Source organism: Colias philodice, chromosome 15 (genome assembly GCF_061535455.1).
Source record: "Colias philodice isolate Cphi_HAF_F1 chromosome 15, ilColPhil1 Martin Lab GWU primary, whole genome shotgun sequence".
NCBI classification, from domain to species: Eukaryota; Metazoa; Arthropoda; class Insecta; order Lepidoptera; family Pieridae; genus Colias; species Colias philodice.
The window spans coordinates 3366401-3393242 of NC_143100.1; the positions used below are offsets into that span (position 1 = coordinate 3366401).

General features: G+C 33.4%; 2 protein-coding genes across 6 annotated transcripts in view; one reads left to right on the forward strand and one right to left on the reverse strand.

Annotated features, from left to right (window-relative positions):
- The window catches only part of sd (TEA domain transcription factor 1 homolog scalloped), a 73369-nt gene that overhangs the window by 28249 nt on the left and 18278 nt on the right, over positions 1-26842 (forward strand). For all 5 annotated transcript variants that reach the window (XM_089704162.1, XM_089704165.1, XM_089704166.1 and 2 more), the window contains 2 exons: positions 20968-21098; positions 25107-25236. In XM_089704162.1, the coding sequence (XP_089560288.1) occupies positions 20968-21098; positions 25107-25236 (261 nt within the window). The remainder of the gene's footprint in view (positions 1-20967; positions 21099-25106; positions 25237-26842) is intronic.
- On the reverse strand, positions 1126-4221 carry LOC149482095 (uncharacterized). Its single transcript, XM_089704198.1, has 4 exons — positions 4147-4221; positions 3786-4043; positions 3269-3674; positions 1126-1793 (listed from the first exon to the last, which is right to left on the reverse strand). The coding sequence occupies exons 1-4, from the start codon at positions 4159-4161 to the stop codon at positions 1627-1629; spliced, it is 846 nt and encodes a 281-aa protein (XP_089560324.1). The 5' UTR covers positions 4162-4221; the 3' UTR covers positions 1126-1626.

Sequence of the window (26842 nt, forward strand, 5' to 3'; positions counted from 1 at the left end):
GTTGTGTATTATGGTTTACTAGAAATTTTGTTAATGATTAATGAATAATTTAAATTTAATTCAACATTCTTACAGCTCAGTGTGATGCAGGGCAGTATGATGGCCGCTGGTTACTTGGAGATAGTGCCTATCCAAATCGAAGTTATCTACTCACACCACTGTTGAACCCTAGTTCTGAAGCTGAACACAGGTACAACGAAGCACACATTAGGACCAGAAATACAATTGAAAGGTAATATTCCATGTAATTCTAACCCCCTTATTCATAAACATTCAATATCAGTGAAATAGTTATATTCTGTTTTGTCTTTGTTTATCAACAGTTATTTGATAGTTGAAGGAAAGAGACAAAACAGTTAATCGCTATTCCGGCACTTTTGAACATTTATGAATAAGGTGGTAAATATATTATTTAAATTTATTCATATTATGTTGTTTTTTGCCTGACTGAGCAATTCCAAGGAGTGTTTGTGTTTATCTGTTTGTTACACACTTTCAACCTTAATAATAATTAGTATTATTTGGTTTAAACCAAAACATTCTAGGACGTTCGGAGTGTGGAAAAGAAGATTTCCTTTTGTGGCTCTCACACTGCGGGTTTCATTGCCCGTTGCCCAGTCAATAGTTATTGCCACTGCAGTGCTTCATAATATTTGTAGAAGTAACAGTATTGAAGAAGTTCCTCCTGAGGTTGACTTGGACATTCCTACAAATAGTACCAATGAAGAAAATAATACAAATATGGAAGCCCAAGATGTACAAACAAGAGCAGATCTTATAAATAATTATTTTGTGTTAGGATAAGTTTAGTTAGGATAAAGGCATTATTTTGTGATTGTTATTTATTGTCCATTGTTTGTAATAATTATTATGTAGTAGATACACAAGTTATATTCAGTTCCAATTATTGATTACTTTGATTACTGTGTATAGTAGTTAATAATTGCAAAGTATATTTAAGTTAATCTTAACATGTCTGTGTTATTTTAAATTTTTATTTCCTTTTTTATGAGGTATGTATGTGCCTATACATACCTATTGATCTTTCAAAAAGTGTAGTTACAGAACCTACTTCAAAATAAATATAAAATGTAGTATTTTTAATTTTGAAATAAAAGAATAGACTATAGTATTGAAATATTTTATTTTTTATTCACATAGAAATAAAAATGAATTCATACACCATCTGTATGCTACCAAAAAACTATGATTAGATGCTATCATAATAATATTATTACAGAATTAAAAAAAAATAGAAAATGAAAAATTGAGAAGGTACATATAAAATAAATAATAATTATATAAACAATACATCTCTTGGTAGGTCTTTTCTATATATTTTACTAGCTTTCCGCCTACGGCTTCGCCCGCGTTTTCAAAGAAAAACCCGCATAGTTCCCGTTTCCGTGGGATTTCCGGGATAAAACCTAGCCTATGTTACTCGTGGATAATGTAACTTCGAATGGTGAAAGAATTTTTAAAATCGGTTCAGTAGTTTATGAGCCATGAGTTCATTACAATCAAACAAACAAACAAACAAGGTTTTCCTCTTTATAATATTACAGTGTCGATTAATCAATGAAAAAATTATTGAGCATATTATTATAGGTATACTTGATTTGGTTTTCATTGACCACCTCTAAGTTTTTCAATTTCTAATTTTAATTTTTCATTCTGTAATAAAATAAATTCTTTCTTAGCATCTAAGCATTGTTTTTTAGCAGTATAATATTCTGCTATTGCTAAATTTCGAGCAGAACTACTGCCATCCGTACTTTTGAGTTTCTTCTTACCTGCAAACCAAATTAATTTTTTTACTACACAAGATATTATAATACTTTTCATCTTAAGCCTAGGATTAAGGTTCTTTCAAAAGAGAAAGGATGCTCCCCAATACATTTTTGTAAAACCATCACCTGTCAAATGTGATTAGTTCAGAGAATTAATCTGTTTTCTATCAATGCACAGCTCAAACCACTGGACAGGATGGATTACGCTAATATTTGACCTACTATTACCTAGAATAAATGAATCTATTAGGACATTACACACATTGCAATCGAGCCCCAAAGTAAGTGATAGCTTGTGATATGGGTACTAGAAAACTGATAAATATAATATATAACATATTTAAATATTTATAATACTATTAGACCGGGAGATACTGACACAAAATTTCGAGTCATTTGTAACAGGATGGCGGTTCTACAGGGGTCTTAGTACGCAATGACAAAAAGAAAAACGATGGCGTGAACGCTGGTACCGGCGGCTTAGTCGCGTGGGCGTTAGTCGAACTCGTCGGAAAATAGCGAAAGTCAAACGATTTGTAACAGTATGGCACTTATTTTTCCTGTAAGTTTGAGGATCAACAAATATAAATACAAAATTTCAAAGATCTAAGTGTTGGAAATCCTCACTTATATAAATTAATAATAAATTAAGTTTTCAAGTATAACAGCACTTTTTCCCCCTACTAGAAGTATGGCAAATATAATAATGGTCACATTTTATCAAATACTCTCCAAAAATCCAAATGCAATACTGGTACAAAAAGTTTGGCGAAATAAAAATTTTTTGCAGATTTTCGGCGGTATGGCGACCATTTGGAATCGTCCGAAAAGTATGGCATGGCGATTTTCGTAAATGGCTGCACGACGATAGTTACCTGTGCAAAAGTTAGCCTGGTACAAATGGTTGAATGATTGTTTTATTTAAATCAACACATTCGCGTCGGTATGGCGGGCAGTAAGTCACACCGGAAAAGTATGGCATGACACTACCGCCTACTACTTTTTTATGGGCTATCGGTAAATTCTAAAATTTTTGTGTTACAAATCGTTTGACTTTCGCTATTTTTCCGACGAGTTTGACAAACGCCCACGCGACTAAGACACCGGTACCAGCGTTCACACCATCATTTTTCTTTTTGTCATTGCGTACTAAGACCCCTGTAGAACCGCCATCCTTGTTACAAATGACTCGAAATTTTGTGTCAGTATCTCCCGGTCTATATCTATAACTACAAGAATTATTTAAACATATTCATCAAGAAAACATGTCTGAAAATTCTATTCTTCAGGGAGTAAAATGGGGGGAAATGATTGAAGCAGCAAGTGTCAGCTGGTTTTTGATATAAATACCAGCCAGAAGGCATGAATCTACTGATTCTATACTCAAAGATAGTAACCACTAGACTAATATTAGGCTATTATAGTAATTATAGGATACAATGATCATAATTATTATTAATGAATGGTAATATATTTACCTATTTTAGGCGAACTCAATGTAAGCCTCTTGGGTGTGTGTAGTTTACTAGCTTCATGGTTAGTGGCATTATCTATAGGTTTTTCTGATATAAGAGTACCATTAACTATAGATAATGGAAATGAAGTACTATTTGTATCATATACGGTTACTGGCATGGTAGTACCAATACCCGTGTCTACCAACACTGGTATTGATTCTACCGGCAGCACCCTAGCCTGCCCAGCCCCATCACCACCACTACCACCATCACCACCACCACCACCATCACCAGTACAAACAAAAACTCCTTCCTCTTTGTCACCACCAAATGGCACAACAAAGCCGCTTGCAGTACTCCCCAGTAAATCGGCCACTCTGTCCAGAATGTCATCCGGGGGAATGTACTCTGGAATGCCACCGCCAGTCTGTGAAAATAATAAACTGATGTACTTACTATGTACTAAATTACTTAACATTATACGTAATAAGTACCTATAATTTCAAACAAAGATGAAAAATTTTTCTATAACACTTACTTGGATGCGATTCATCCTAATTTTTGTGCTGCGTTTACGAGCAAGTTTCTTTAAATTTTCCCACTTTAAACGCAGCTGCTGGGGTGATCGACGACAAAAAGAGGCAGTGGCATTAAATTTGTGTGTCAGGCTGACCCACTCCTCATTTTTCATCTTGTTGCTGGCGGCGTTTGTTGTTTTAGACAAAATTATTGGGCTGCTCTCAATTAAGCCCAGCAATAATTTTGTCTCATCCTTCGTCAGAGGTTTGCCTCGAACCTAAAATAAACAGATATTCTTACAAAAAATGCGTTCGAACATATTTGGCGTCACTACCAAGAAACAAAATTATTAATGGTACGGATGCGTAAAAGTCACTTACCACTTCAGAGTCCATTGCTATTTAACAAAATCTATGTAAATCAATGAATATAATTTAACAAAATGATCAGAAAGTATATACTATAAAAGTTATGAACAGATATCGTCGGAACCAATACAACGAAAAAAGAGCGTCCTGCGTCAGTAGAAGGCGTTTTGGCGGGCATGTCATCTGTCAAAAACAGGCAGGCGTGACGTTCCGTTTTTAGGATTTATCAGGATCGATCTTCTAGGATTTATCACATTTCAAATTGGTAATAATATAACCTGTATAAAACTCCAAGAGCCCAATAAATACATCAAAAGTAAAAAGTAGGTACCAAATAATTATTATAGATACGTGTAATACTTATTTTTGAAATTTAAGTTAGAAATAAACGATGCATCCAAGTATTGGTTTTGCATAAAACGGAATGGTCAAAGAGGGAAAAGATATCTACGGATATCTTGATATCTCCGGATATCATAACGATGGTTTGTCACTTTTCGTTATTGGGACGCGGATAGGAGATCGATCCATAGATATGCAAATATCTGCGATCGAATTAAATCTTGGATTACGGATATATTATTAATTTCGGCCGTTAAACTTATTGCTCTCGCCTCTACCTTTCCAAATGCATACTAAACAGCGCCTAACAACGCCTTTGTTCCCACTTTTCACTTAACGCGCAGCACAGAAGCAAAACAATTTGTACTTTATTTCGTATATCTGACTCATAGTTTAACAACCGTTGCAGGTTACAAGCGCTCCCGTTTTGCGGCATTTTGAAATGATTCTATAAAAATTGTGTGCCTGTTTAATATGAAATTCATTGAAAGGCAATTCATTTGTTATTTGTTTAAATATTGACTAAATGTTCTTAATTCATCATTAATAAGGTCCCAGTAAATAAGGCTCGGTAAGCCCACGTATTTGGGCTAATTGGCCTTAGAAATGTCAAGCTTTTGCAAAATAATTTACAGCTATTTGTGAGAGCTAGTTATGAAAGTGAAATATATTTTATTGTTCATAATAAAGGTATTTCAATTAGCCGAGAGGTCGCACTTATATTGTTCAATTTAAATCGCGGCGGTAATTTAACAATAAGAGCCAAATATTTAATTGTAATATTTTTATTGTTTATATAGAAATTATATGCTCGTTAGCATTTTTAAGAACTAGAAAATAATAGAAAATTTACATAAAATTTAATGAACATTTTGAATAAGGTAATAAGAACACGGTGATACTGATAGTAAGATAAACAAATGTATTATGCATATTCCTCAATTAGTGGAAAACATGCAAGGAAGTTGTGTGCTATGGAAGTTGATGTTTAAAGTGACTCCCCTTTTCAGAGAATTGGGTCACTCACACTCTATAAGCCAAAGTTGGAAACATGCATCATGATTTCTTTCAAACAATCATACTGGAAAAGATTTTAAACCCCTTGGTATTATATTAATGGTCCTAATCAACTAACATCAAGTTATGCGTAGGCTGTAAAACGCCCTTACTATGCGTCCCGGCAGTAATGCCCACATTGTCCTAAAGAATAAATACTCAATAATTTTTGTCACCTATTTAGATCCATAGCTAATTCTCCAATTGAAGATTCACCTTACGGTTCCCATGACGTTCCGAGAACAAGACATAGAATGTAACCGGACTCTGTCCGCGCTCTTCCGCATAGATATACGCATTGCGATCCAATTATATACTATACTGAGATATATAAAATATTTACTGCAGTGTAATTACTGTGAGAATCTTATGGTTATTATTCATACCATTGTCGGCTCAGTCGCTTATAATAATATACTTATATAGGCGGTAATTGTGGCTAACTAGCAATAATAGCTGATTTACTACATATATGTACCTACGTATAATAGAGTGTTTACTTTATTTTTCTTAAGATTACGATAAGTGTTGAATCGACTACTTATGTTGTTATAAGATAACCATATTGCTGCTGCGTTTTGTTTTATGTCAATAGATTAATTGATATAGCCATTAAAAAGAACATTATCGAATTATTTATTTATAGATGTTTTTATTAATATACTTTGATAACATTTAACTCAAATTATTTAATTAGTTGTCATATCACATATTATGATCAATCATAGCTAACATTTTAACAATACAGGGGTAAATGTTAAGATAGTTATCAAGTGATTAAATTAGATATACAATGAAACTTATATTTATTCAGGAATTTTAAAAAGATTTTATATGATAAGAGAGCATTTTTAATTAGCAAAAAACCCACAAATTAACATAATTTACCGTGTGGATTTCATGAAATAATCCTCACGTACCTAGTTACTCATTATTTGATAGAAAGAAAAAAAAATGTTTTTTTATCTATACTTATAAAGTAATGTTATAAATGAGAAATATTTTTGTATGTATAATGTATGTGTGTCTATTTGTATGCAGTCTACACCTAAAAGGGGTTTAATAAAATTTTCTATAATGTAGATAGAACCGCATAAGCTAGGAATACAACGTACACTACTGTTATTATATAATTTAAGTCCATAAATGACTAGTCGACAAAACAATTCGGTGTAGGAGTAACAAGGGGTGAAAATTCGTATAAAATCGAGTGGTGCAATATACGCGTATGCAGTGGAGCGTTATTAAAATAAATAGTAAAACACAAAGCGCACCCCACACAATTCTACACGGATGTATGTCATAAAGGGTCATAAAATAATGTAACTCGTAATTAGCGCTAACGGTTTATCTCAGGACAGCTGCCAGACAATTGCAGTGGACATTGAAGTTCAACGGCCAGAGATGCCTAGATAAGATCTGACTTCTAGAAGTTTCTCTTGGCTTTCCAAGTTGTTTTGGAGAAAATTTTGAACGAAAAGTAAAGTCAAGCGTATCATCGGGTTTGATACTTCTATGTAAGCATGTATTTTTTATAATATTATCTACACTAATATTATAAAGAGGAAAACTTTGTTTGTTTGATTGTAATGAATAGGCTCATAAACTACTGGACCGATTTTGATGAAATTTTGCACAGATAATCTTTAGACTCTGAGAAAGAACATAGGCTACCTTTTATTGCGAAATATGTACCACGGGCGAAGCCGGGGCGGACCGCTAGTATTGTATTAAACCAAATCATACTTGAGAGGTGTAGTCATGTAGAGTGCAAATTACAATGTATGAAAATACCTATCCAATATCCATAATTATAATAAGTAATTAAACACAATTTCCTATTCTGAATTATCCAGCAATACACTCATCAAACAAACTTAAACATAATGTTCAAACATTTAAAAATTTGCACATTAAACGCTTCTTACTAGAAACATCTTGCCGGTGTCGTTACGGTGGACGCACACGTGACGTAACCGACACGATAGCGGAGCATCACGATACAGTACATTGGCTATGTAGGTCCGGTATAGCCTGCACTCTCTTGTTTATATGAATATTGAAATACAATTAATACGATCACCAATACTGATACTAATTGCCGAGAAGTTAGAAAGTGTATCTTCCCGCGCTTTAGTGATACACATCTGTATTATGACAGTTATACATCCACCAATACCACAATCTCACAAGTTATTTTCATGTAAATTTCCCCACTCAAGGACAAAGGGCAGCTATTTCCGTACACGTAGATTATTATTTTGAACATTACAAGCTTAATTACAAACATATTTTCCTCCTTCGCTATTATTATCTCAAAAACTAACAATGAACGGCAAACAAGAAACCGCCACCGCTTCCTTAGCATTCATTGCATAAATATATATGTATGTAAGAATTCCAAAAACTCGACCCATTGAATGTTTGAACTTTAATATTCCTGAGTCGTTGTCTCCGCTACGTGATCTGAACCCTTCCCTCGTGGTTCAATATCACACTGCCTCAAAACAATGAATTCATGACCAACTTCCAGTGGTGTTCGTGAGTTCCCTGTCGTCAGCGGAATATTGAGTAACACTTAATTTTAAGAGCTAAACAATTCTGTACATGACACCAGTTTGTAGTGGCGAGAAATGGGAATAATTTGATACGTGCGTTGTGAAGGTCTTAGCTGATAATATCAGACCTACATTATTTTCATAAAATCCGTGCTAATATAATAAATGCGAAAGTTAGGATGTTGAAAAATTTATGGATGTTTGTTATTCTGTAATGCCGAAACTGAACTGAACATTGAAAATTGATTACAATGAAATTTGATAGTATTGTAACTAAAGTTGCCAAAACATACGTATATAGAGTTTTAGCCTGCGATGCTTTCCGCAGGGCACATCTAGTCAATAATCATATATTAAACTAATGTACGATTCAGATTACTGATAATATCATTTCGCTAAAGAGCGAGATATATGTGAAATCGTGGGAATATTAGTGATTAAAAGAATCCCGTGTAGATAAGTTATGCGTTTGTGTTTTATGATCCGCTAACTCTGACTCTTATCGAATCCAAATGGAATATTATACAGTAGTAATTAATCAAATAAATATTTGTAAACTTTTTAATTTCTGCATACTTATATGTATTTACTTATACATACTACCATATTATATCGAAGTAATTTATAAAGCGGTATTCAATTCAATGTTAGTATAATAAAAGTGATGTAAACAGAGATTAAAATTACAATGTAGGTAACTTTAAATTGATAACATAACAGAAATAAAAAAGACGCAACGTTTTATGTAAATCAAGAAACCATATGATACATTTATTGACACACTTAAAACCCAGCCAGGAAATCTGAGTATAATCCTAAACGTCCTACATAAAGAGCCTAACGAGCAGTTTATTCAATCAATGTAATTAACTTATTATTTGTGTTGAGTCTTTTATTACAAGCTTATGCATCGGTGTAGATTGCAGATACAATTATCAGATTTATCTATTTATATTTATATGTTTATTTAGATGGTAAGTAACATATACGTTGTTTTAGAAAAGAAAGGTAATCAGTAATGGTAAAAGGTAAACCTATCTTCCAATATCTATATGATTTTGATCAGCTAAAATTTGAATGTGTCTTGTACAATATATCACCGTATAAAACCCAGTTCATTTATATTCAATTACTCGTCTATTACTATAGAATTTATTCCACAGTAATAAATTTCACGTCGGCTACTTCCTTTAATTCCATACATACATTGTAATCACAGCTTTTTATATACACGCACAATGTAAGGTAAATCCATGTAAAGCACATAATATGACTAAGGATGTAATATCGTACAAAGACATGTAATTACTGGAGCACATGGCCGTAATCCAATTAAGCAAAGCCGGTACACCTAGTTTCATTATGGTTACCGCCGGCACTATGTATAATGAAGGGAATCTGAGTGCTTTACTGAGATCGAGGTGCGCTGATAATCGAATTAATTCGAACTGCAGTGAAGCCGACAAGGGTTTAACTTAGTTTATGAGTATGCTCTTAGCGTGCAACAAGTTTGTGCGAGCGTCTTGAGTGCTTTGAAATCGGTTAAGCCATATAGCGCCGCTCAAACTAGAATGCTACGTAGTTCCAAACGGTTCATTAAGCTATGCTTCACTGGCGAAAGTTGCAGAAGTCGATAAGCTGTTAGCGCCTAGTTGTCACACCTGGGAGGCTCGTATTGAAATGCACTAATTTTAAACGCAACGAAATACAATATAAAGGACAGAATCGTGAGGATTAGGGAAGTCTAAACATTTTTCTGATATTAGAAAATATAACACACAACAAAGAAAGAAGAAAATACACACAACAACGTTGGTTAGAATGATACGAGGCAAACCGTGAATTTAATTTCCAATTAACATGATTATAGAGTCGAACAAAATTCTGACTTTTTCAGCCTTACATTAATTGCCCCATACTTTCATGTTATAATGGCATATTTTATTACTTCGCAACAATGCAACAATAATATTCGCAGTTAATAATTTACCGAAAAGCAAAAATAATATTTATCTGCATGGAGTATTTCTCTGTCGCCCCCATCGATCTGTTTCACAACATCCGCTTGCAAAATGTTCTGATTTACTGTATGCATAAACAATTAATTTTAATATCACTGTCGCTCCAATACCTTACAATATCATCCTTTTTTATTCATACGAAAAATGGATTTCCTGTTCTATATTTAATTTTACTTATTTTATAGAAGTTGTGATATTGCTTCTCTGAACTCGGATATTATTGTTCTTTGAACAATTCGTTGAAATACAAGATGAAATAGATGTTTTATTTTTCTTGAACTTTGTACAAAAAGATATAAGCCTCTTTAAAAACGCATGGCGACGTGGTCACCTGTTAAGAAGGTTTTCAATATCGACTTCAAATGAATTAAATGCTTAGATAAAGCATGTTCGCCTGCACTATTCCTAGTTTGGTCAAAATTAATACCCGCGTCATCGGTTATTGGTACTCGGATCAATCGCTATGAATTATATCCAACGTATATTTCATTGTGTATGCCAGCCGCTGGTTGTCGCGCGACATTATTTACATATAAGCCGTTGTTCCCAGCTCATTCATGGCTCGGGCCGTTCAAGCTGATTTATCACTTTAATTTCATAAGTATCTCTTTGTAATACGTTCTATATTAGATATTAGGGATTCATATTTTCACCTTTATGGCCGGCAGTTAAAATTTAGTTATGTAACTTACGGTCGATAAACGGTGCCTTGTGAAGCGAATTATAATTTTAGGTGTAGATTGTTTTGATGAAAATATAGTAATTGCTAGTTAGATATCGATGATTTTGCGAAATTGTAGAGATGAAAGTTATTAACCAAAAAAACTTGCTCAAACAAACCATGCAATATTAAATGGTAATTTTGCGTTATCCAATTCAAGGTTTCTTGCAAAAACATTGTGCCTTGCAAAAATGTTTTCAGGGGTCACTGGCCGATCTCATAAAATTCATTCAGTTACACTCGATTTGGTAAATAGCTAATGACTATTGGAACTCGATCGACTGCGATCCGTTTCGATTTAGTAGAGTATAAAAAATTCGTTTCTAGAAATCTGTAATCTGATGTTTTGTTTTAACGCGTGTGAAAACCCACGTACCTGCTTTGATATACGAGAATTTATATGGAATGTATAGAGTATACGGGTGTATTATAGTTTATTGCGCTGATATTGTAAGACGAGCCGCGATATTCGCCGAGAGCAGTGCAATCCGAGTCTTAATTCGCAGCTGGCAAAACGATGATGATTCATTTTAGTGTATATTCTGAAGTGTGCACGTGGTTCTCTCCTCTGGTGCGTCTAGGAATAGAGGTGCAATTTGTATATCAACATTTGCATAGATACTTCTTTACTCTTGGTAACAGTTAACTTGGCAGTTGTACGCGTGACTCACTAGTGCGCTCCCATGATTATCGTCGACGCAGTTTAGTTCAGATTTGTAGAAAAAAATTGGCAACGTATCCACAAAAAATTGGAAGCGATCGGGATCGTGTTCCTCAAATGGCTCATTAGAACGTTAAATCTTATGAAGGGGAGATGCGGTCTGTTTGATACGTGCGTGTCATTCACATGTGCGGAATCGTTTGTCTATATTAGCTTTATTTTGGTAGCTGAAACATTTGCAACGCATATTACGTAAAATAAATGTAAACGGCTCGTTCCGACCGCATTAAATTCAATGCATTTTAAATCATGCGATATTTGAACTTGAATATTGGTATTCGATTCACATCCGCACAGCATGATTTTGTCGATATTTCCATAGTTATATAATGGTTTACTATTTTTATTATGGCAGCCGGAGTTTTGCATACACCTGTGACGGCAGCGCGCTGCATTCTGCGGTAGGTTTTACTAAATGCGTACGTGCACGCCTGCCACGTGGGCTTAGGGTTGGCAAATATAAAGCGAAAGTTTGCCAATAGATAATACAGCTTCACCCCTCAAAATGAAGTTCTCTTATTGTTAAAAGTTTGTATTCATCTAAAAAGTGTTTATAAAAAACCGTATCACTCAAAGAATAGAAGCATATTTCAAACTAGCCAATCCCTTTTATACTACTGCCTATTATTAGAACCCTAATTACATAAAAAATATTTAAGTTTTCTCTAATACAACTCTTCAGATTTTTTACATAGTAAAAATATCCAATCAATGATATTGGATTAAGAAGAAACACTCAACATACATGCAATATGTGTCAGTTTAAGCGAAAACTAGTAGTCCCATTTAAACCCGGTTATAACCAGAATAATCCGGTTACGATAACCCTAGGTGTACGTCTCCGTACGGCACGTCGCTACCGGTTGGTAAACATTCACACACGCAGATAAACATCTTTGTAAATCCGCACGCTTCAGCGTAATACCGTAATTGGGTATAAATGGAGAACATGGAAATGGGATTGAACAATGCAGTTCCCGCTCTTGTGGACTGTGGTACAGACTTCTTGAATATCATGAAAATGAGAGAAAAATGCATATTTTTCTATATCTACAATACTTGTTTATTAAGTAAATTTCAAGAAAAAATATTAATCTAAATGTTTTTAGTAGTCAATCTTTTACAAAGGCTCGTTAAAGTGGAGTAACTATTAGGAAAAACGGCAGTAGGTAATGTTCTTAATTCGCCATGAAAGTTACAAAATCGGTCGCTCTCCGCGTTTCAGTTTTGAAAACGACGGTGAACTAATCTATGAAATATCTTGAATATTTATGTCATTATCTAGTATCATGAATTAAGTTTAAAATAATTTCATTATTACACTTTTCCGAGATATAACCATTTGTAAAATGAGCAAGCTTTACGTATCCAATTGAAAATCTCTATGAATTCTTTCTTTTTAAACATAGCAACGTAGAAATGGAATAATACGGCAAGTCTATGATTTTTCCACATACTGGAAATCGGAGTGAGGCATTAAAATTAGATCGCAGGGTATTATCGAGTAGACTGAGCAGTTATGCTGTTGAATAATGAATGCGTGGGGTTCCCATTCACGTCACGTGTCCTATTGATTTGCTTTCATGTTACTCGTATTATTTTAATAAGGTTTATTCAACGGTATTTATGGATCATATTATAGGTCCCTTATTATATTGGCTTATTAAACGACGTCTTTAGGATGAGCTGATTGGATCGAGGTCTTATTAATTGCTTGAGTTATTAGCTATAAGATCCGTGGTGTTATTAGAATAGGAGAGTATGAATAAAATTAATCTGTATCGATTTTGTATTATATTCGAGTTATTCTGAACAGAATAATGGATAATCTCCAATAATATAATGAGTGAATAATTAGTGTATTTTATGCATTGTAGTCGTAAAAGATACGTACACAATATAAAAACACAAAGCCACACAACATTGGCAAACGTAGTAAAAACACATTTCAATTCCATACCTCACATCACTTACGTAATGTAAAAGGCTCGTTATTAATACAAATATGATGCATTTCTCATTAAAACAATCTAGTTATTAATGTAAAGCATTAACCAGTCCTTTGTTATATGAAAGCGAGGGCAAACCACAGGGGCGGCGATTTGAGCGAGCGTTGAACGGTCAACCGAAAATTAATTAACATACTTTGGTGCGCAACCGGACAGGTGGCCACCCACCGCCCCATCCGATACGGATATTATTTCTCCATTTCCCCCTTTGCAGTTTATTTGATGTGCGTACTGTACTCCGCTCTCCGCACTCGATGTAATGATTCGTTTTTATCTGCGCCCTACTGTAGTCGACCACGCTCGAAACTATCTGGTAGCTTTAATATCTACTTTCGCAGAAATAATGTCAAGCAATGAGGTTCTTGTTTCTATTCATTTCTCTGTACGGTTGTAATGTATTTAAATACAAATAATTTAAATAAATGTACATTGGAACACGATTCCAATATCACATATTGCAATTTTGAGAATTTCTTTTGTATGAATACGTATAAAGACGGTTACCATTCGTAGCATATCAAAAGAGTTCGCATTGCAACTTTTTAATTAAGAGAACCGGTGATGGAATGTAAAATATTATACATATTTATTACTACACCAGAATGAGGAATTGTTACTTTGTTACGTATATACGTAAAAGTACTAACCGTGGCCTATTTACTTTATAAGTGTAATTAAATAATCCAAGCCCGGCCTTGCTCTGCCAAATTAGGATTTTTGGATACTTTTGAAATTGTTTTCGTAATAAATATTTTATAAATCGCGAGGCGTTAAAATTCACGACATTGATATTTTAATTTTGGAATGAAGGCTTAAAATTGTCAACAAATAAGTATTAATTTAGTCAATATAATATGCTCTACTTATAGATACTTATTAATTATTATAATATTGTACAATGTAATGAGTTGTATTTCTTAATGTGCTTTTATCCTTCCCGTACATCTGAGATAACTTGTAAGTTTATAATGTTTACGCTTAACAAGGAACAGTTTCCAAAATTTGTATATAACATGGGTTAAGTTGCCACACTGAAGTTGAACATACCTTTGACCGAGGTAAGTGCCACTCCTTCGGTCTTGGGATGCTTCAACATATTAGGTTTATAAATACTGAATAATGGGTTTTGGTTACACAACACAGATATAATCACATCATTTTATTGGTTCAAAGAAAGTTGTGAGTGCCTTAAGAAAGGGACACGGAGTCAAATAAAAGTGTATGTTTAAGATTGTAGTTCTACATTTTCATTACGTAGATGCTTATTGTAATTTTGATAAGTACAATACAAAATAATTATCAAAATCAACCTACATACCGTTAGTACAATTAATTTCTTCTGAACTTTATGCATTATAGATTTATTACCATCATTAACTAGCCGTAAAGTAGACAAAAATTATAAATAGTAACACGACATTATCGCTTTTCGATGCAAATTAGCCGAATGAAATTCAAATTGGGCAATACTTATATTTGTGGAATTTTGGAAATGCTTAACGAAAACGAATTTATGAGCCCACATAGGTACGTGTGCATATTATTATAGGACTAGGAATTGATTAGAGACGTTGAGCTGTGAAAAAAACCGTTTTATTGCCTCCGCAGAGTACACGCGATAGAGTCTAAATGGTACTAAATTACCAGAATTATTCCGTACTTCGGTATTAAATGCATTCCAGTTAAAGGAATCGCGTGCTGTTACTGCGAAGGACGCGGGCCTTTTTCATTTCATGTGCTTTTAATTTACTTAAAAAATCGGAACCAACAGCATTCTAGGTTTCTGTTTGCATGCATTGTTTAATTGTCTTTTTGTATGGGTGTTAGGTTTCTTCCATTTGTTGTATCGAATTACTAAGTGCCAATAAATTGTGTACAGAAATGTGAAGAATAGGGAAAAATAGAAATAGAGAAGATAGAATATGGAATTTACCTTGTGTTGAAATTATTATTCGGTACACAATTTCAACAATTTTTTATGATTCTCTATATCCTGCGCTATCAATCTAGGATATTTCCTATTACATTAACATAACATAATTTGATATTTCACAAAAAAATAACGATGCTGTCATTAAAATCCCTTATATGTAAGTTCCCAACTTATTCATGTGACCAGAATGATATTTCACCCTTGTACTATAATAAAATGAGCAATGAAAAGCAATTTTCCGGCTTTCCCTTGCCTTCCGTCCCTCTTGAAAAAGCGTCTTATTTACTCACAAACTAAGTGTTCGTATGAAAACGAATAAGGAGAGATTAAATTGGAAATTCTTATCTGTTTGTGGGATCGAGATGGAAAGCGGACATATGACCTGAATAAAGTTTCACATGGTGAATCACATAAATGCATTCGCTTATTTAAATTTAACAAGTATCGACATCAAATAAACATTCAAACAAACTTATTGAATGCCCGGTTTTTTGGATACTAATTTACAAGTTTTTTTTGCTAGGACAACATATTTTTTTTATTTTTTATAAATTAATATTTAGCTTCATGCAGAACAACTTTTTTAGTTTTAAAAACGTAACGTTTAATAGAGTTATATTGTAATGCGGCATAATTTGGTTAATTAATTCTGTCCGTTATTGTTAATTGGTCTCTGATGGTACGAGTACTATACACATTTGTGCGTATCAAAAGTTATAAAAACTCGCGTAAAAAATAGATGTTTAAGTTCACGGTACGGAAAGCACTTGAAGAAGTTTACAAAGGAATAAAAAAGTTTTGAGTCCAGATTAAACTATTAGTATTTTTTGTGTTTTTTATAGTTTAAGAATGACAAAATGTAAGAGAACTGTGTTACGTGTAGGACAAAATCGTTTCTATAATTTTAGCAATTTTAACCGAACTTTATCATCTAAATTCTAAAATATAACCAGCCATGATCATACATACATAAGACCGCTTTGTTGTTAACGCACCTAACTGAAAAGTATAACAATGCAAATTTTAATACGTAATAAAAAACATTAGCATTAGTAATGTATAAACATTGACAGTTTGTGGTGGTCACTGCCACAACTTGTGCCTCCCGAACCTACACGTGTGAAATTACTTTTACGTATATTTGCCAATCTTTCTTTTGTTTAAGTGTATATAAATTAGTCATAAAAGTATACAACAAAAGTACAAACAGGTAAAATAAATTAAGTAAACATTGTAATAATTTCCATAATCGATTGAAATGTTTTTGTTAATTTTAAAAAGCAATATTTATCTTTAATAGCCAGCCATTATTACGTAAATGTACACGATCATTATAAACAGCTATGTACGAATAATGTGATAACTACAAACATTAGTCTTCAAAGGTCTCTATTTGATGATTCACCGTCGTATTAATACGTAATTGCCTATATCTTAATATACGTGGTTTTTAACGGAACTGGTTTTGTGATTAAAGCGCTTTTTAGACTGATATTTAATAGCATATTGTAAAATTAAAATCCCCAAAACTAAAAAAATGGTTTTGATATTGTAGGCATAAGTTAAGCGTTTTCTATACTCTACTTGTTTTGTAGACCTATATATACTTTTATTCATATCTCAGTAAGTATACACAATTGTCAATACTACTCGACCTAGCTTTACCCGTACTGATTCTTCACAACAACCACAATAAAAACTAGGTATTTCTAGTAATATTACAATATTTTTTTATTTTTATTTATTTGGTCAACCAACATTTGTTTACAATGATTCTTAAATATAAATTTTACATAACATATAGCTGTTCTTGCGATAAAGTAACAAATAATTAGAGGTTGACACAGCATGCGCCAATTATACAGAGCTAGGTATTTCTTAAAATTAGGATACTTGTTATTGTTAATATTATATGCAACAGACCTCGTTCATATAGGTATATTGTTAACTCCAAAACGTACAAATAACCATTAATGTTCATATTGTACATCAAAGTTAGCGATATTGAATCGTGTAGAGAATAATGAACGAGATTCGATCCGCCCACTCGACTCACTAAGTACGGACATAATTTAGCCCGATCTGCGTCTTGGATGCACTAGTTATTGAGAAAGTTAAACATTGTTCGATGATTATATTTGTGGCGAATGAAATATCTTGTGCCAACTATACTTTGATGTGAACGGTAACGCTTGTAAGTGATCGGATAGTGTTCACTAGTTTATGGAAACTGTTGTGACTTAAATTTTTTGCAATAATTTTATTTCTGTATAAGTGTCCCATCACGTATGTAAAACACGTAATACTAAGCATAAACTAATTTAAGTCATTAGAGTCTATTTAAATGAACTAGGTATACTTAAAACCCACTCATAAAGAACATTAGCGTAATGATTATTATCAGTTCAAATATCATCCTTTACCACCGTAGATATTTCACCACCTTCAGCTAACTTTTTCTAGTGTTAAGGTGTAATTAATTATTTACAATATTTTATGGAATAATATAAAAAAAACATAATATCCTTAAATAAAAATCCTTATACTTTGTATGGTTTACATTTAGTATTTCTCGTGCATGTTAAAATATCTACACTACACGGGGACCAAATAAAACAGGCACTCGACTGAATTCTACAACCGTACTCGAAAGATGATTACGTCCAAATATTTGGCGCGATATAAAATCCCATTGAGGAAGCCTCAAACCAGTTGCGACCCTCGAGCTCCTGAAGGGCGCCGGTTATTGCGGACACTTGTCATATCAGCTATAGGGGACGCTTTATTATTTTAATTATTGCACATTCACGACGCCCTTTGTCAGCCGCCGCTGCTTTCGACACGAATTAGTCTAGATTGTTCTAATTGAACGCACTTGAGCTTGCTTGCTGCTTATGAGGTTAAGAACGCTATTTTTAGTAGTGTTACGCTTACGGTACGATTGTACATATACAATTATAAATGTTAATGAATTGGAACTGCAAATTTTCATTAAATTTAGTCAACATCATTTCAATCTATGAATAGATTAAGTACGTAGCTCAACACCATGATAGGCGACAATCTTGAAATCAAAAAAGCGACAGCCGACAGGAGATGATGGTAATAATTAAACAAGCACTATTTTCGGTGCTAAATTCCATTGCTGTCATGTATGCCAAAGTGTCCTTATGGAAGAAAATAAATGTCTCTACACAATTTTAGGATCCGAAAAATCCATCGCAATTCTAGTAATTATCATGATCAGTACTAATTAGTACGATCGAGTCATTCATCGCTCGAATCAAAATTAAAACGAATCTTCTGAAATCTCTCTCAAATGTTTTATGTTACTACATATAGAGTGCAGTGTAAACATTTTTTCTTTACCCGATGCAGTCCACTCGTACTGTTTACATTTACTGTCAAGCATAATCATCAATATCGGGTTTTATTTGCAATCGTAGTCATTAACAGTTAATATAAATAAACATGTGTTATACTTATCGTTCTTTTGTTCGATTGAGATTTTGTGAAGAGATTTTTTTATTTAAATTTAAGTTTGTGAATTTGCAGTGTGGTAAAACAGATAAATTGACGGTTAAGAAATCTACAATTTGATAATGTTTAAAACCTAGATATATTATTATTTATTTTACTGAAAAAAATATAACGATAAACTGGTAATGTGAAATAATATTACAAATGTCGGCTAAAACACTGAAAAAGCTTGTCCATTAAATGTTTTATTCAGTGGACGCAAAATTTTTAAACTCGCTTTTAATTTCGCTATCGAATGCACCTGCCTAAGTTTTTGTTGTCGATACATTGTGCTTTAAACAAAGGAAATTTATTCATTCCTACACATATCAGTCTATTCATTGATCATGCCAATGAATAACTAACCCGGCCATAAAAGGGTTAAATATCCTAGCAGTTATTTATATGAAATAATAAAAATCATGAGTAATTCATAATTTATTTTCAATCGATAACGCTTCATGTTCTAAATGGTTCCGGCAACGTAATGTCGTGGGAAAACACTAGATTTATTGTCAATTAATTATGTATTAAGTTTTTCTTTTAGGTGTCTTACTAGTAGATTTATGATCGAAGAAATTATTTATATTGCGTAGGAATATATAACAATTCAATATTCAATATAACTAATGCGAATGCAACGGTGCATTCAAAGGGAAGAGATTTTTATCAACCGAAATAATAGGGTAGCAAGGTGCACAATATTCCAAATATGTTTCAATAATATTTAAATCCCTTGGAAAAGATAAACAGTGGCTTATAAAATACACTGAAAATTTATCAAGAAAACGGCACACGGCGCGGCGTCGCGAGGCTGCCGCATACTTTTACTCTCCTCCCGATCCGATCTTCATAACGAAATTCTTCGTTTTGATATTATATTTATATTGTTAACATTTCGTACCTGCATGTTTCTAACGGTAAATATGAAAATTTCAAGAATTCCTACGACCTCCGCCCGAGGTCTTGTTACAAAGCTTATTTACTCGGTATTAAGAAAATTTCGAATGGATACCCTTGAACGTTTATGTTTTATGGTCTGTAATAAACGTCTGTGTAAAAACTGAAAGCAGGCAGCGATCTGATAAATAGGCCCGGCATTTGATATCGTTCCAATTAGTTGTTTACTTTCAAATATTAACATCTGAAATAAGATGTCTTAATTTCATTTCATTTCTCTGTGTTTGTATCGGGATTACTGCTTATATCTGCAACTACTTAGCATAACCCTTTACAAAAATATTTCTTAATTTTGAATAATTCAATTTATTTAATGAAAAATTTAATATTTTAAGCAGTTTTACTGCGACAAGACAAAATCGTCGTGTACTTTTAACTTTAACTAAACTACACTTGGATATGTTATAAAAGGCTCTTTCTTGATTCTTCTAATTTAATATGACAAAGCAAAGAGTAAAGACACAACTCTTCAAAAGCAGGGCTATTACGAACGCATCAAAGCACATACATGTTTACAACATTATTAGAGACGAGCCACAATACGCTCAAATTTACAATGTGCATTCGAATTTGTAAACAAACAGAGATTTTGACGTCAAACCAGAAGGACCTGTGGATACTGGGAATAGCTTTTATATCTACTGATTTTCATTTGAATTTTTGACTGGGAACATATTTTTGAGATATCATAATATGTAAAGTGTAGTCACTACTTTTCATACTTAGATTGAATTTAACTTTTTTACTCCTATCTACTCTATATTTTCTGGATAAAGTATCGTTTCGCCATGGTTTATGGCATAAGAGTTATAATGAACATAATATTATAATGTATCTTTTTTGTACATTGCTGAAAAAAGAATCGTACCTTTTGATTAACCATTGCTCTACTTATGATGACGCCTTAATAGTTGTTCTTTATAGTCTAGTAGCTATTAACTTAAACTCATATACTTAAACTCTATTTTCATTATGTATGTTTGTTTGTTACAGCGAGCGGCGCGCTCGCGGCCGGCACCATTGCGTCCCCGTGGAGCACGGCGGCCGGCGCGCCCGATACCAATGGCTCGGGCGGCGCCGACGCGAAGCACCTGGATGTCGGCGATGCTAGCGACGATGAAAAGGTAAATGCTTGAGCACTTAGAGGGTTCAACACATTAGAGGATTAGGGTTATACTGTCCAAGTTATGACTTTGCCGAAGAGTGAACCTGTACCTACTAGGGAAGCGCGTACCATCTCAGCCCACATCTTAGCTTTCCATCAGGCGAGATAGTGGCCAAGCGCTTCCCTATCTAGAATAAAAAATAAAAAGCACCGACGTTATGATTGTAGCGATGATGAGGTGTAGAGGAAATGTTTAGAGTTCTTTTGTTAAAGTTGAGGAATGTAGTTCTGTCAAAATCATGGGCGATGCTAACGACGAAAAATAAGGTGTAATAAATAAAAATGTAATAGGTACTGTGCAATCGTAACAAACATTTTCATATTTTCAAATTTTCCACCTTGTTTCACTATCATGACCATATCGTGACAATATCTGACAAAGTACATTTAATAAGAAACAAAGAAAATAAAGAAAAATCACCTAATAAATGCGGTTCTAATTCCCCTACGTGCTAAATGGATTGTCTTTTGCAATGAAATCCTGATGAGATATTTTCATGAAAACGTAAATAAATTTTCTATATTTCAATTTACGTCCTCTTCAGTAAATAAATATAGTTACTAGAAAAATCTAGAAATCGGTCCTGTATCCGTCTACTAATGGAGGAAATACGGGTACACATAAGTGCTTCGCTTTGACGTTGATCTTCTTTACGGTAGATTTTGCTCAGTTACTCTAGCCCATTAAGAAAATAATGTAGCATCTTCGTACATAAAAGAAAAATAAATAATTATGCTAAAAAAATCGGCACCGTTTTGACGGATAAGTCGGGAAAATTATTACTATAGGATCTGATAGAGGAAAATCATATGTTTACAGTACAAGTAACACGCAATCTTATATAAACAAAATTGCATTGATTTATAGGATTTTCTATAATTTTATATTTTTTACTTTGCACCTAGAAAATTACAAGCAATTAATATAATCACAACTATGTTTGCAAAAAATGCGTTTTGAAAATAACAGATAAAATTCCACCACAAGCATTTCGCTTATGTTATTACTTTCAGATATGTTTAATGTTAAAAACCAGAAGCTATTGTTTTTATGTCAATATTGATTTTAAATCGTACGGGATGTTATTGAGAAACGAATATAAACTAACAAAACCAGAAGCGACTCGTATCGAGTGGTTCTAAGTAACACTGAATCACTATTTTGCTCGGATGCCAGCTAAAGAGTTATTTTTATTTTGCCTCTCGTATAGGAGTCCATTAATTAGAATGACGCACCTCTCGACGTTCGAACGATATATCGAAATTTATAGTTTGATTTCATAGAACTTTAAAAACTAAATTTTTTAACGAAATTCTGCGTCATAACACACAAGTTCGTATCTCTGATGGGTTCCATTTTTTATTATAATGTTTACGAATTTAATTATTATATTATCGTGACTTACATAATATTAAAAATGTTCCGCAATTAAAATGTCCTTATATTATATTTTTGCGTATTTTGCCTCATTATAAATGTTAATTTTAAACAAGCTTTTAAAAATACAACAATCGGAAAGGTATTATAGTATATGAACTCACGAATCTGGTATATTTTAAGTGTTTTGAGTGCGGTTATCTCTTCTGATTATATCTTTTTTTGATCACCTTGGATCCGTAAAACAGTACATAATATGTACTACTTATCTCAATTAAAAAGGATTTGTTTGGATATCGGTTACAAAATATTATGTAAACAATGAAAGCTATATGTAATCTTAATAAAGATATACAAAAACAATAGGTCTCTTCGACAGCAAGGCCAGCAATGAAAAGAAAATTATTTTCTTGGACAAACGTATATAGAGGCGCTAATCCAACATCTTCACTCATAGTAGAGTTTAGTAGAATGGTTTATTATTAACTACATATATATTAATTTCCAAGAACTATATTTGAATCATTACAATATGTTAAACGTATCTGTTTTATGTACTAGTATTATTTAATTACGTTACGCGTAGTGAGGGAGTTTCCATAGTAAGTTATATTTAAACCAGTCTGGTTTTGAAGGTTATAAGATAGTTTGGAACAATTTTCCGCTGTTGAAAAAACTTACTAAAAGCTATTGCATAAAATATTCGATAATTAGCTCACATTATATTAAAGTGTTAAATTAAGTATTTATTAATGAGCTTCACAGAACAGAACGATTTTTATTGAATGAATAAAACACAATCAATTCACTAATGAATTAAAAATATATGTAAATATTTTTTTTATAATATCGTGAATTTGGTGAAGTTAATTGTATGTCGTACTACATAAGTTGCAATTAAAATGTTTAAAATTTTTGGACACGTTCATTTCTTGTTCCAATGAAACAATGACCTACTTTTAATAATAATAAATAATTATTAATATTTGCAATAAGTACATACAGATATTTTGTAATTAAACAAACATGATACCAGTTTGTATGCAACCTTTCGTAATTAACATCAACGTAATAAATAAGATATCAATTTTTGAAAATTATATCTACATCTTGTTAATATTTATGTCAATATACAGATTGCCGTAAACATATTTAATTAAAAGGGAAATGGTAGTACTCATCTTACTATTTTATGTAACACACCATTAATCAATAGTAGCCCTATACTAGTAGTGTATATATCACAGTATAGTAGCTAACGCTATCTATACTGTAATATATATTATAAAAGCGAAAGTTTGTAAGGATGTATGGATGTATGGATGTTTGCAAACGTAGCGTAGGACGCCCTGCTACACGGTGGAGTGACGACGTCCGCAAGGTTGCTGGCCATAACTGGCGGCAAAGAGCCAACGACCGGGCTCAGTGGCGTGCATTAGGGGAGGCCTACGTCCAGCAGTGGACATCGAAAGGCTGATGATGATGATGATGATGGATGTTTGTTACTCTTTCACGTAAAAACTACTGAACCGATTACAATGAAATTTAGAGCACACATATAGAGGGTAACTTGGATTAACACATAGGATAGTTTTTATCCATCCCGGAAATCCCACGGGAACGGGAACTATGCGGGTTTTCCTTTGCAAACGCGGGCGAAGCCGCGGGCGGAAATCTAGTACTGTAATATTAAAACAAAAACTGAATACCGTACACAATACATAATCTTAATACCCTCTATTAGACCCCATTTGGTTAATTGAATGCAAATAACATTCATATATCAAGTAAATACAACAATTAATTTGTAAAAATCAATAAAGCTTAACAGCTGCCAATTTGCGTTCGATTTGCATGAGAATACTAGTTCTCGAGCCAACTGGTTAAGTTCAAGGTTTCGAAAGGAAACAAAATGCGAATAGATCGAAATTACAAAATCGCTCTTACAAATGATTCAACAATGTAATCTTGTGCGCATTGCACTGATTAAAATGTTGGGAATTTGGTACATATTTGCATTTCGTAATACTTGAATTGTATTGATTTTTTCCAATAATTTAAATTTTCCTTATACTTCTTACATAATGATTAAAATCTGCGAGTGAAATGAGATATGTTTGTTACAGCCGTTTCTGTGATTTATTGTTACGAGTAGTTTTATATTATACTCTATCAATATAGAGTTCAAAACAGGACTTGCTCGTTTTCATAATTACACTTTAAAGATGTCTCCGGGCAACAAACAAACATCGACGGAAAAATGGCGGTTAAATTATTATTATTGTTTATTAGGTTATCTTGCGTTCCATTAAGCTCTCTGAGCTTAGTTGATATAAATTAAAAGCATTTTCCCAAGTAAAGCTATGTTTCTCTTCATCCAGCTTTTAATATCTGTTACTTGTAAACAATGGTTTTTGCAATCATTCTTGAGATTTAATAACAATTTTTCTACATCCAACCAGTACCCAGCTTTCCATACGTTTATTCTTCTGCTTAAAAACTATTCAATAAAAACTTGACCACATGGATACGTCAAATCATCGTTGATGCATTTGGATATTCATTCAACGGTCCATGTTTCGTTCGCAGGATATGTCGGCGGCGGACGCGGAGGGAGTATGGAGTCCGGACATCGAGCAGAGCTTCCAAGAGGCGCTGGCGATATACCCTCCATGCGGGAGGCGGAAGATCATCCTCTCCGACGAGGGCAAGATGTACGGTGAGTTCGAGCATGCTAGAGGACCCGCTTTGATCCTGCTTAGTGAGGGTTTCACCTTCAAGAGAGTTTACTCAAACAAAGAGTTTACGTTTTCATTGAAGGCGTATTTAATTATGATACGATCGATCCACGGCGATAACCTCTGCTAGGACCGTTTGGAGATCCTGCTGTTTATTTTGCGTTTAAATACTCTGATTTGGCTGTAAGACGTTCTTGTATGTGCCATATGCCGTCTTAGTGTGAATGGAATTAAATAAAATTTGTTGAATGAGCAAAATGCTTATCCGTATCTACTATCTGAGTCTATTCAATACCAAGTTATGAAAAATTTGCCCTGACCCATAATTCCAGGTGTTTTATTTTACGATAAATAGCAGCGGTAAAGATTCATAATTTTTATCGGTTTCTCAAACGGATTTCAATAAATAAAATAAGGTTGTTATGTGTTTGAATGATTAGTTTTAAATGCCTCTGCAAAGCAGAACTGGCACAATAACTTAGCTCATTGCTCATAATATTTAGAATTTAATTAAGCACGTGCAATGCTATCACTAGTTGAATTTTTTATTATTTGACGCATCAAGGACTTAAATTCTGAATTCACTAATGAGCCAATTCAAAATAAATTGTACAGTTAAATAAATGTGTGTTTCTTCGCGCGCAGTCACCAATCTCGCCGCGTGCAAATCTCAATTTGCGAACATGAGATTTTGATTGAATTATGAGTCGATATCAAGGTTGTTTCTAAACGGAACAATGGGTACGGCACGAGTGACGAGACAAAAGGTATTGATGCCGACAAAGCCGTTTGCGCAATAGGATTCCACGGAACACACCGACAATTATTATCTCGAGATCGGACTGTCTCCGTTTCGGGGAAGTCAAGTGAAGACGCTTTGTTCCACTATCCGCTGACTTGGCGAAAAACTACCCGCGTTTGCAGACGGATTTGCGACTAATTGGCTCGCTCGTTCTTTCGGGAACTAGTTGGCGTTTGATGCACACTTATGTTTTTGATACAAATTGATAAGCCAAAGGGCTCATTCATTGATATCCTAAATCCTTAAATAATTGCATGTTGAGGCTTCGATAATTGTCAACAATAATTAGAATTATTTTTCGTCTCCTTTCAAAATAGAGAGCATATAAAATGAATTATCGGTCATAGATGCATTTTAGAATCCGGAATTATTATCTTGTACCTATTCATTAAAAATAATAAAATAAGTATAAATGCATAAATAGCATAAATATGATATGAATTTAGTTATATTTTTTAATATTACAGGTGAAGTCTCTATTTTATTTCCAGTAGCTGACCTCCCACGCGCTAAATATTTTCGTCCTTTAGATAACTGAAATTTTTAATATTCTCTACAAATACATTTTATCAATGAATTGTCCTCTTTTATGACCTGAACTAGCTGTTTCATGTGACATTGCATCAAATATTCTGAAATTTCATAATTGGTCGATCATTTGTGATATGAATTTCTAAACTCTGTCTTAGGTATATGTGAAAAATTCACTTCGAAATTTTCGACAACGCCGACTAAGTAAATGTACCTACATACGGCAAAGCTCACGAGAGAGTAGAGACCTACAC

Coding starts and splice junctions, on each gene's coding strand:
- LOC149482095 (XM_089704198.1), bottom strand. Junction 3,675..3,785: donor TTAGGATGAATCGCATCCAA/GTAAGTGTTATA, acceptor TTATTTTCACAG/ACTGGCGGTGGCATTCCAGA. Junction 1,794..3,268: donor ATTGAGTTCGCCTAAAATAG/GTAAATATATTA, acceptor TTTGGTTTGCAG/GTAAGAAGAAACTCAAAAGT.